We start from the raw sequence: 12,569 nt of genomic DNA, 5'->3' as shown, positions 1-12,569 counted from the left end.
CTTAAGATTATAAACAAAGAAACATGTCATTATTCATATTCTGGATGGAATTTCAAAGATATTATTTATATGTATCTTGTATTAGCTACAAAAAATTGTTAGCTTGAACTATTAACATAAGAGAAGTTATTTAACATATGAGATAAAACTGAATATCCTTTATTTGTAGGTATGTTATAAATTCCCTAATGAGGCACATTCACTGATGAAGGCCCAATGTACATCACCTTATCTATTTATCAAAGTCAGCCAGCCAGGGTATCTTTTCAGCAACACACTGAGATGGAAAATATTATTCTACAAACATCAAAATACTGAATTAGGACTTTATTTAAAAATGTTATAATTCGAGGCACCTGGGTGTCTCAGGGAACTAGAATATCAACAGAAAGGCTAGTTTGTTATACACCTATATACCTATTATCTGCCTCCTTTAATATTCTACCTTTAAGGAGTTAAACTCCTGATGTTACTATAGCATATAACCCAACGTAAAAAGATAAGTTTAAATAGTCTGAACTAAAATTCCTTTTAAAAATCCAACCAAACCAAAGCATATTCCAAAACAAGTGTTAGTGATTAGGATACTTATTTTTCTGAAGAGCTTAATATTTTGGAAATGAAGCCACAGAGAAACCAATGAATGATGTAGTATAATCTCATACTGACCCTTTGTGGTTTACTGAAGTATAGCATTGTAAAAAGTCCCAAGGTTCAGGATAATTGTTATAGGGAACATTCATTCTGTCAGACACAAATCCACCAAAATACACATAGGACATGAATCATACTCTAACTTATTAGGTACCTTTATAAACATCTCAGATTCAGCAAGAAAGGTATTAATCAGTGCCACTTTCCTAACAAAGATCCTGAAAGATTAGCTCATTTACGTCATTTAACGTGTAGTATACAACAGACCTGTAACATTATGCACATACATGCACATACATAGTTGTGTTCATGTATATACCAAAGATCCACAGATAGCGATACCCTAACTGAGGCCTTCAAAAATACTATGGTTGAAGACTTACAAAATGCACTATGTAGCAGAATATCAATTTTCCTCCATTCGATTAGCAGTAAAAAAAAAAAAAAAAAAAAAAAATTCCCAATTAAGTCCATGAAACTGGCACTTCTACCTATTGTTGAAGGCATTATAAGCTAGTACAACCCTTTTGGAAAGCAACTTGGCACTAATATCAAGACACAAAAAGTATTCATGCTTTCTCCTAGTAATTCCATTTCTGGGAAGCTATCCTATAATAATAATTCAAAATATGGAAAAAGCTATAGATTATTTATAACATCCTAGATGCTTGACATCTGAGATTTAACATTTGAGGTTTTAACACTGGTAGTTTTAACAGCTTGTGAGAGAACCACAGGTTGATCCACAGCATATGTCAAGTTGCTATGTGAATGAGGAAGTCACATAACTAACTACTGAGTGAGCCTGACTACCAGCATTAGCTTTTCCCTGTGGTCTGACTGCTCTCTATAGGCACAGACATTTCTGAAACGGAGAAGGGAGAGGATGGCCAACTTAAAAAAAAAAAAAAAAAAAAAACGTTTAAAAGTAAAAAAGCCCTAAAATAGCAAGTCAATTACTTAGCCAGTGATGAATGTGAAGAGTCTAAGAAAATACTGTTATTTTGGGGTGTCAGGGTGGCTCTGTGGGTTAAGCCTCTGCCTTCAGCTCAGATCATGATCCCAGGGTCCTAGGATCAAGCCCCACATTGGGTTCTCTGCTCAGGGGGTATCCTGCTTCCCCCTGACCCCTGTGTGCTGATCTGCCTACTTGTGATCTCTCTCTGTCAAATAAATAAAATCTTTAAAAAGAAAAGAAAATACTGATATTTGTGGGTTTGAGATCGTTAATGGCTTTTAGTCACATTTCTTCCCAACAGCCATAAGTGTACGGCAATGAAAGTTTAGAAATATGATTAAGTATTCAACAACAGAGAAATGATAAATCAATCCAACTAATCATTCAGTGGCTAAATTAGGGTAGTGGAATTATAGATGATAATTTTTCATTTTCAAAATATTTTCTGTGACAATATTGTATCTGGAAATCAAAGTCAAAGATAAAAAATGTACTGCTAAATAGAAAAGGGAACAGTTCACAATTCATTTCAGGAATGACACCAAAAACTAAGGACACCGCAAGAAACAAAAACTATAAACAAATACTCTTCATTTTACACAGGTGCAAAAATCTTTAACAAAATATTACTATATCGAATCCAGGAACATATAAAAAATGTAGTATACCACTACCAAGTGAGGTTTAACCCAGGAAAACTGTACTGCTTATATCTTCCAGTTATAAATACAAGTATAACTATCACTTTATATTTTCCATATATAACTGTATTACCATAGACAAAGGTCTGACCTGGTTCACTTGACAAAGCTGAAATATTTGTTACAAAACTCAATTCACTCGGTCCAGTGAATACTTCAATTTAAGTGTTCATTTAAGGGACACTTGGGTGTTAGTTAGTTAGTTAGTTGGGTATCTGCCTTCGGCTGAGGTCATTATCCCAGGGTCCTGAGATCCATCCCTGCATCTCTGAGGTTCTCTGCGCAGTGGGGAGCCTGCTTCTTTCTCTCCCTCTGCCTGCTATTCCCCTGCTTGTGCTCTCTCTGTCAAATGAATAAAATCTTTTTTTTTTTAACTTTTATTTAAATTATCTTCATTTGGGGGCACCTGGGTGGCTGAGTCAGTTAGGGTCCGACTCTTGGTTTTGGCTCAGGTCGTAGTCATGGGATTGAGCCCTGCTAGGGCTTTGTGTTCAGCAGAGAGTCTGCTTAAGGTTTTTGCTCTCCATCTTCATCTCCCTCTCTATGTGTCAGCACACACGTGCACTCTCTCTCTCTCTAAAATAAATAAATAAATAAATCTTTAAAAAAAAATCTTAATTCATTGAGCTCATTCTAAGATTAAACTGCAGTTATAACCTATTTGACTTTAAAAAAAAAAAAAAGAATTCAACATTCCTTGGAACCATAAAGAACTTCAAGTAAAATATGGCTTCACAAATATCCCTAGGTGATATGGTAATATCACTATATTGAAAGACTTACAGAAAATGGCATCCAACCACTTAAAGTAGCATCTTTGATTTTTTGCTGGACAATTCTAATGATGAAGAGAACTCCTCTTTATATTACGCTACACTCTATTTTCCTTCAAATTTGATTTACTAGCAAAAATACTGATTTCTGAAGTATTAAGAGTACTTGAAAATAATTAGTAAGTCACTTTTTAGACTTTCCATCTCCAGACTAACTGAGTTCTCCCAACCATTGTTCAGATGATAACACTACTAGATTTCATTTTTTTCTCACCACCACTTCTTGCAAAAGACAAACATTTAAAAGAAATGGTCTACAACACAGTACCACCTTCCTACAGGAATATGCAGGGGATGAGTCCACTCTAGGAAATTTATTACAAGTCAATCAACTCTCAAATATCAAAATACGCCCACAAATAAAAATCTTATGCAAACATTTTTTTCCCAGTGAATAAACATACTAGTTGTAAAAAAAGATATAACTGAATATAGAACACTTAATTTTTAGCAATGATATTCTTACAAGTTGTTAGTATTCTTTCATCTGGAGATGAATTATGGCAAAAGAACTGAATCTTGGTCAAAAATTCTACCTAGCTTTAAACGATATACATGTATGTTGTACACTGGAAATGAATGTAACACCATATATTATCTATACTGAAATTTTAAAAAAAGATATACATGTATGTAAACAGCAGTAATCTCCAAAACCAATACTGGTTCCAAGGGTACATGCTGCTTTGCTCAGGTTGCTAAAAAAATGGGTATGCTAGAAAACAATCCTCATATATAGTAGCTTTTTTCTTTGCTTAGCTTTGACATGGTTTTAATTAGTATTGTACCACTTTAAAAAAAGTTTGTGGAGTCCTTCAAGGCAGTTATAAAAATCACTTACGATGCTGTATTTCTTTGACTCTTCACAGCAAAACTGAGATGGAAAACTATGTATTACATATTTTGAGCTAGTGAAACCTTGGTAATTAAGGATTAGTAGGAGTTATGGGAGAAAAGTTCACTTATGAATTACGCATTTTAAAAAGACGTTTAACGATCTTAGAATGCATGGTGCCTGGATTCAAGTCTGTATATACTGAACATACTGGAACCAAATGTAGGCAAGTTCTACCTTCGTAAGTACACAGAAATAATCTGTAGTTAGTAAATCAAAGAAACCAATCAAGAATAAACTGGCAAGAGTCCTTAAGGGAATTAAATGATGTATGCAATTACCACGTTAACTTCCTCACCAAAATATTCCCGGCAAATAAGATTTTTTTTTTAGGCTTTTGTTTCAAAGAGTTAATATTCTTTTCCTTCATATCTAAAATGCACTCAACATCTTGAAATGAAGAAAAACAAGTGAACATTTAATGAATATCTAATTCTTACCTGGAACCCACTTAATTTCCATTTCCATATCATTTTCTTTGCCTTTCTTTTCTTTTTCTTGAATAACCTGCAAGAGCTGCCTGTATTTAGCAATTTGTTCTTCATCATCCTTCTGACTTTTCTTTGTTTTCCCCTCTTCTTCCACACTGACTTTATCATCACCTAGTAAGAAAATAAATTTAATACACAGAATAATTGACTTTTAAATCCAGTATTTAAATTTCAGTCACTACAGTACCTTCTAAAAGTTGTCGTCAGATAAAATGCAACAACAGAATACCAAAATTAGATACACATTTTTAAAAAAAAGATTTTATTTATTTATTTGGCAGAGAAAGAGATATCAAGAGAGGGAACAGAAGCAGGGGGAATAGGAGAGGGAGAGGCAGGCCTCCTGCTGCAGGGAGCCCAATGTGGGGCTCAATCCCAGGACTCTGGGATCATGACCCAAACTGAACCGAAGGCAGACACTTAACAACTGAGCCACCCAGGCGGGCGCCCCTCAAACAAACTTAATATTAAATGAATTAGATGAAAGCATTTGGTGTTGTTTATAATAAAAATCAACTACAATGTAAGTTAGCCCTGTCTAAGTAGGATATTGGGACTCTCCCTTTTTATTAAAATTCATGTTTCAGAATAATTTACTAAATATGCAACATCCTTGGACTGTCTCTTCCCTATAAACAAGACAGGGGAAGCAGCATTTTATCCCTCTTTATGTCTTCCATCACCTGCACACTGGCTTTAAAATGTTATGGTCACTAAAAGGAGGCTGAATATTGTTGGGATGCATTTGGTACATGGATTTAACTATTTATGCTCAAGAGGCAGATAAAGGAAGCTCCATTAAATCGAAAACAAACAATTATGAATCTTTTCCATTTGAAGGTGCATAAAAGTATGCTTACTCTCAGGATGTCATTAATACACTGAGAATAAAAGTGAATAAATTAGAAATTAATTCAACTAATATCCCTGTGTGGAAAAATATCCACATTTCCATTTCCTAATTTTATAAAAAATAATCAGAATACAAAGGAACAGTATAAAATTCATGGCCAACAAATACTGAAGAAAACTAATACGTGAAAAGTTTGTTTGTTCTGTATTTCCACTGTAATTTTCCAAGTCAAAAACATAAATTGAGAACCTGGGTTTTAATGCAAAACATACAGACTTATTGAACTGACTAAACGTCCCTGGTAGAGGAAAATTTAGAAGCAACATAATGAAGACCCTCTCCTCTATAAGCTATAGCTAACTGGTCACTAAAAATGTCTAACACCATTAAGCACTTAGCTATCAAACATCAATATTAAGATTGTCCTCACATCTTAAAAAAGGTGACATGGAAAAAGCATGGTTAAATAAATGTTTTCATAGTTTTTTTTCTCTAAATGAATAAAAAAATAGTCCAGGACATTCTTTCCATCCTATCACACTTTTATATTTTCACTCAAACAGCTGAAATTCATTTTTTTCCTGTTTGTGCTTTGTGCCACAAAAATAATGTTGGATGGAATTCTGTCATGTATCCCATAATTCAATGGATAAAACATCAGGAACACATTAACAAAATGGCAATGTATTTCTTTCTATTAAAAGCTTACTTCTGAAAACATAATTAGAAGCAAGCTCCTTCCAGGTTGAAATTTTAGTGGTAAGTCTCTGATGGCCTACTTTAAATTGATTTTTTCCAGTACTAAAATTTTACTTTCTGAAGCTCTAAAATGTGGGATAACTCATGTATGTCTGTTTTTTTCCAATTCAAAGAAAATAATTTAAAAAAAAATAAAAGACAATAATTTGTGAAAGCCTTACTACTATATAAGGAATGAAAAAAAGATCCAATGGTTGGAAGCCTTGCAACGATCTTTTATAAACACTGGGAACATCTACTAACTTCAACACATTCAAATATTCTAATGTATCTATCAGAGCCACTAAATTATAGATTAAAGTAAGCTGGCAATCAATTAAAATACTGAAGAAAAATGCACGCTTTTAAAACTTAATGAGTAGTATATGTCAAACAAAAAGCTATTAATTCTTAAAGTTTTAGAAATAAAAATATTTGATATGGGATAGTACGCTAAGCACTTTATGAACATTAACTCAATCTTTCCAACCTGAGCCAGGTACTATTATTATCCTCATTTCATAGCTATGGAAAGAAAAGCACAAGGGCTTAGGAAACGTAATCTATATAACTCTATTATGTAGTAAACTCAGGCTTTGAAACCAGAGGGCCCAAGATCTTAAGAATATACTGACAAATTAATACATTTTTGTCCAAATGCCAATAATGTCATTTTAAAATCTGTATTAGTATCAAAGAAAACTGTTAACATACAACCACTCTCCCCAAGTATACATGTTCTCTTCTTTCCTTTAATCTAGAGCTAATGAAGAAAAACTAACCAGAATTTTCAGAAAGCGCTAAATGACCACATAAGCATTATGCATAAAAAGAATATATAAATAAGTAAGTATATATATTTCAAAGACTATCTGAAAAAGGGCTTAGCTCTTCTGGGCACACTAGAAATAAAATGGTCACTCAATTGTTTGGAAAGCCAAAACATTAACAAGCAACAGCCACTGAGGCCTTAAAATAAATGAGAAGGCTTTTGTGCCCATAACTACTCCTGCAAATCATACTTTTTCAAAAAGACTATTAAATACCTAAGAAATTATGTGGTTTTATTAATATGAGATGTCTGAACAAAGAAACTAGAATGATTAAGCATGATTTTCCATTCCATGTGTAGAGCATAGTTCAAGAGTAGCACTTTATGAAAAACTCAGAAAATGAAGCAGTGTCTCCAGTAGTTTAAAGAAACGATGACAGGCCAATCACAGGACTTAAAAAAGTTAAGAATTAGTGGTCCTATGTTAATACTAAAAAAGAATTTTATATAATTTGATGTTCAGGTCCCAAAAATAACACATATAAAATACCAAAACCAAAAGACAGCTATGAAAAATATTAAGCTATAAATAAAAGCAAGAATATTCATGACTGCTAATTTAAAATACTTATGCTTAACATTTATGGTATTCGTTATCAGCACTAAACCTCTTAACACAATTTTGCATGACTGGGAATTCTATCAGATAAATAAATGAAGATGTGAATATATCAGGGAGACAAAGACATCAACAATTACAATTAAGCAACCATTTCCAAACAGAGCCATACTACATACAGGAAAAAAGATTTTTTTTTTGGTTCTATTTTTTAAAAATGAGTTATTTTAAGCAAATAGATTAAGCAATTACAATTAAGCAACCATTTCCAAACAGAGCCATACTACATACAGGAAAAAAGATTTTTTTTTTGGTTCTATTTTTTAAAAATGAGTTATTTTAAGCAAATAGCACACACAATTAGAAAATATGCTATTGAACATTTCAATCATCAAAACAAAATTTTTAATAAAACATAGATAATTTGAGAACTTCTGTTTCTATTCATGGCAAGCTAGACATTTCAGACCAATCTTTTCCCCAAGCATATCAAGTCAGATGAAATATTTTTAAAATCTTCAAGGAGTTTAAAAAAAGAAAAAAAAACCTTCAAAGAACTGATAAATTAGTAAAAAATTACTGACTCAAAATCAAGAAGGGAGTACCAGGGAGTTGATCCTATATTCAAGATTTATTTTTTTCCTGAGAACATTTACTGATCCACAGAAGAAACAGCTATAAAACTAAAAACTGTAAAAACTATAAAACTAAACTAGTTTTGGCAGCCTGGCAGGGCCAAGAGGACAAATGTTACCAGAGAAGAGAAGACAACTACTATGTCCACCTTAAGCAAGGACCCAGAAGGATGAACAATTAGGGGAGAAGCCAACCAGAAGTAAACCAGCCTTCATGAAGACTTGCATCACCCACAAAGTCCCAGGAACCTGAAGCCTTAAACCTTTGGAGTAATGTAGTCCTAGAATGACCAGAGTAAATGAAAGTTCTGTCTGATCAGATACTCATCTCAACTATCAAATTAGCACACAAAATTAACCATGTATACAAATAAACAAAGGAGAAATATCTTGTAAAGTAACAAAAAATGAACCCCAAAAGACTTAAAATACTGAAATTATCACACATGGACTACAAAAACATGCTTATACCATTTACAGAGATAAGGATTGAAAATACCTGCATGAATAGAAAATTATAAAAAGTGTTATTGCTGATTTGAAAAATAGCCAAACAGGACTTAACAAAAAGGAAGAATACAATAACCAAAATTAGGAACTCAATGGATAGGTCTATCAACAGATTTAACACTGCTGAAAAGCAAATTAATGAACTGAAGGATAGGTCAAAAGAAAATATCCAGAACACACAGCAGAGAGACAACAGATTAAGAAATCTGTGACAGTAGCAAGATGGAAGTCATACTGGAAAGAAATAATATATATACTTACTTGGAATCCCAGGACAGGTTAGAAGAAATATGTAATTAGATAATGACTGAGAAAATTCCAAAACTGATGAAAGATGCCATGACACAAATGCAAGAAACCCAACAGCCCCCAAGCACACAAATAAAAAGAAATCTACTATCGTAGTAAAACTGCAGAAAGACCAAAAAAAAATTTAAATGCAGTCAAAAGAAAAAAGAAAATTCAGATAATCTTCAAAAGCCTGAAAAAAAGACAACCAACTTCTCAAAAACACAGTGAAACTACAAGTCTGTAGGATATTATCATCAGTGTGGGGATGGAGAGGACTTCCTACCTATAATTTTTTTGCATGTGGAAGTATCTTTCACAAATGAAAGCAAAATAAGGATATTTTTATACTAAAACTCAAGAGAGTTTGACACCAGCAAATACTACCAGAACTTATCAAGGATATACATAAGGTAGAATGAAAATGATCCTAGATATAAGTGTGAGATTTAAGAAAGTAGAAGAAATGTGGGTAAATGGAAATAAGGACAATTTAAATATTAACAGCTTATAGGACTTACAAAAAACCAGAATTACAATACATAGGATAGGATGAGAGTTGTTTTAAGATTCCCTGTATTATTTAGGAGGGTAAAAATGTTAATTACAAAATTTCTTAACAAATTAAGAACGCAAGTCACAATTTCTAGGATAATCACTAAATGGACAGAAACAGTTTACCCTCTAAACTACTCGAAGAGAAATGAATATAAAAATATTCAATCAACTGGGGCACCTGAGTGGCACAGTTTGTTAAGGATCCAGCTCTCAGTTTCGGCTCAGGTCATTATCTCAGGCCTGTGATAAGTCTGCTTGGGATTCTCTCTGCCTCTCCCTCTGTCCCTCCCACTTGTGTACTCTATCTAAAATAAATAAATAAATCGTAAAAAAAAAATAATCTGTCAATCCAAAAGAAGCTCTTAGTTAAAAAAAAAAAGAAAAAGAAGGAGGGGTAATAGTGCATTTTACTAGTTTGTTAAGAGACTGCAAAACTATATGAATTAAGACAAATGTAAAAGGCCAGGTTTTTTTTGTTTGGTACAGTTTTAAACAAAATGTTCATGGTTAAAGAAATCCAGGCTAAAAAAATACCTCTAAATAAAAAATTTCAAATACTATCTGCAGGTATATATAACACTATACATGGAAGTATGCTTTGCAGACAGCTTAAGAATTAGCTTGACCCTCCCTTTTAAACTACCACCAAAGACATATTTCCAGATTTATAAGATGCTATAAGTAAATAATACACAAATTCTTTTTTGAAAGCAAGTCTAGATTAGGCACAGTCTAAATGCTTACAAATGTAAAATATCAAAAGATTACTAAGTACCCTGTAGCTCCTCTTCTATCTCTTCTTCATCCTCACTAGAGGAAGCTAAGTAGGCTTGAAAATCCATGTCCAAAAGCTCTTCCTTTTTAAACTTCCTGTTGAGTGTTGTAATTCTTTCATGATCAGTCTCATCCCACGTGATCTCCACCTTTCACCAATAAAACAAACATAAAAACAGAAGTGTCAGTAACTCTTACTCACAGAATATTTACCACTACTGTGGATGTAAGCTAAAAAAGACATGCTAAAACAAATAATTAATGACACGCATAACAAAGTATTTTACTTATGAAAGAGGAACCATATCCATTAACCTGTACCTTTTCCTTCCTAACTCTCTGCTATATGCAAGCTATTCTAATATTAGGAGTAAAAATTCAACTAATTGTAGGGAAAAGAAATAAAATGCACAGTGAAAAAGTTAACATTATGAATCAACAAAAACATGTTTTTCACCTGGAATTCTAAGTTTTTCAGGAGGTCTACAAACTACACGAAATCCATTCATAAAGCTTTCAACAGAATTTCAGTAGGGTCCCTTTTCCAAAAAAGATTAAGAGCCACTGATAAGAAAGGCATGTACTGGTTGGAAGTATGGCAAACCCTCATGACACAGAAATTCATCTATAGCATGACTGGTTTGGCTCCTGTCCTCCATGCTGCCCCCATTCTCAGACAGGGTCTTGTCAGAGTTTTAGCTTCATCACAGGGTAGGTCCCCTACCCTTGTTTTTTTTTTCCCTCAGTCTAATCTCCTCAGATAAGGACAACAAAATGGGCACCAATTAACAAAGGGAATCTTTAAGACAGCTGTCATTACCTTAGAAGTTCTGATTAGTCAGTCATATTATCTCTATTCTGATAATTTGTCAGAGTGATAACCATAAAACTGCTGCTGGAATTGGATGTCTATATGTGGATGGTATGGCCAAACCCTAGAATTCCAGAATGGCTGTCTGGACAGACTTGCCTCGGTCATTTTTCAGTCTTGAAAATAACCTGGCCCTATATTTTATGTTACTGAAGCTTTTAAACGTCATTTATTGCATAACAGTGGGGTTTTCCCATACTCAGTAACTAAACAAGGCCAAACAGTACCCAACATAGTATGCAGGTGACAGATATGGTAGCTTTCTCTACCACCAGCCTATTCTCAGAAGAGGCACAGTGGTCTGTCACAGAAAAAGCAATGGGAAACCTGTGTGGTTCCTGCAGAGTCTATCCATGGGCAAAAGGTTTATGGTGGGGGTGGGGAAAAGGAGAAGAGAAGGTAGGCAGCTAAGTAACAAATTAATTCAAAAGAAATCTTCTGGCTCTTCATTACTAAGCAATAATGTGATATCTAATAGTCCTGAATTATTCTACTTCAATTGTTTTTTATAATTTTAGATCGTATCTGCAGAAAAAAATGTGTTCCTATTTAAAATTTCCACTGGTTTTAACTGTGATTTGAGGTTATTTGTTACCTCCTTCTCCCTCCTCAGGATACTAATAACTGACGTATTACTTATTAAAGAATTTAACTGAATAAGAATATATGGGAAAGAGAGAGGAAAAAAGAAACATTTGCAGGTTTTGACTCAAGCTTAAAAGGATAACAAAAATCTGAAAATAGGTTCAAACAGATGTGGTAGATAAAAATGCAAATATTCTTGTGTCTCACTTCTATTTGTATTTGTGCATTAAAATTTTGAATACCTCCCATTTCTGAAGATGCTGTAAGTAAATAATACACAAATTCTTTTTTGAAAGCAAGAGTCCAGCTATACATTTTTAAAAGTTAAGAGATACCGTTGATGTTCCCATTGCAGCAGATGTGAAATATTTTGGTTTATATGCTGTTAAATCCACTTCTGAGGCTACGTCCTTGGGCTCATCATCAAAAGTAGTATCATCTGGTATAAACCTAAGAAGCAAAGAAAAAATAAATTTATTTAAACATATGCTGTAGTGATAAACAACCAGAGTTTAGGTTCTCTTCTAATTAGTTATAGTTTATATATGCATACCGCAAGTTTCTATAGAACACATACGTAGATGGGGCAAACTATGTTACAAATAACCTTGGCACAAAATTTCTGAAATTCATGAACTATGAATCTCTAATTCCACTAAATTTGAGTGAAATCTGTGGGCAGAAGCTGGGAGTCAGTTAATATGAGTCAGGTGCAAACGCACATGGGTCCCTCATGTTTCAAAAAGACCTAGACTCCTGCACAGTCTTCATTTGCTATATGATATACTGAATATGAAATAGAATTAGTAGTAGATAAGTGTTCTAAATGTAAAA

At 33.4% G+C, this 12,569-nt stretch overlaps 1 protein-coding gene across 4 annotated transcripts in view; it reads right to left on the bottom strand.

Moving 5' to 3' along the window:
- ESF1 (ESF1 nucleolar pre-rRNA processing protein homolog) overlaps positions 1 to 12,569 on the bottom strand; it is a 59,177-nt gene that overhangs the window by 34,765 nt on the left and 11,843 nt on the right. For all 4 annotated transcript variants that reach the window (XM_082745451.1, XM_082745454.1, XM_082745452.1 and 1 more), the window contains 3 exons: positions 12,071 to 12,185; positions 10,281 to 10,428; positions 4,482 to 4,643 (listed from right to left, as the gene is read on the bottom strand). In XM_082745451.1, coding sequence (XP_082601577.1) covers positions 4,482 to 4,643; positions 10,281 to 10,428; positions 12,071 to 12,185 — 425 coding nt within the window. The remainder of the gene's footprint in view (positions 1 to 4,481; positions 4,644 to 10,280; positions 10,429 to 12,070; positions 12,186 to 12,569) is intronic.

This window comes from Mustela nivalis (assembly GCF_964662115.1).
Source record: "Mustela nivalis genome assembly, chromosome: 8".
NCBI lineage: Eukaryota > Metazoa > Chordata > Mammalia > Carnivora > Mustelidae > Mustela > Mustela nivalis.
This window is presented reverse-complemented; position numbering and strand designations above follow the sequence as displayed.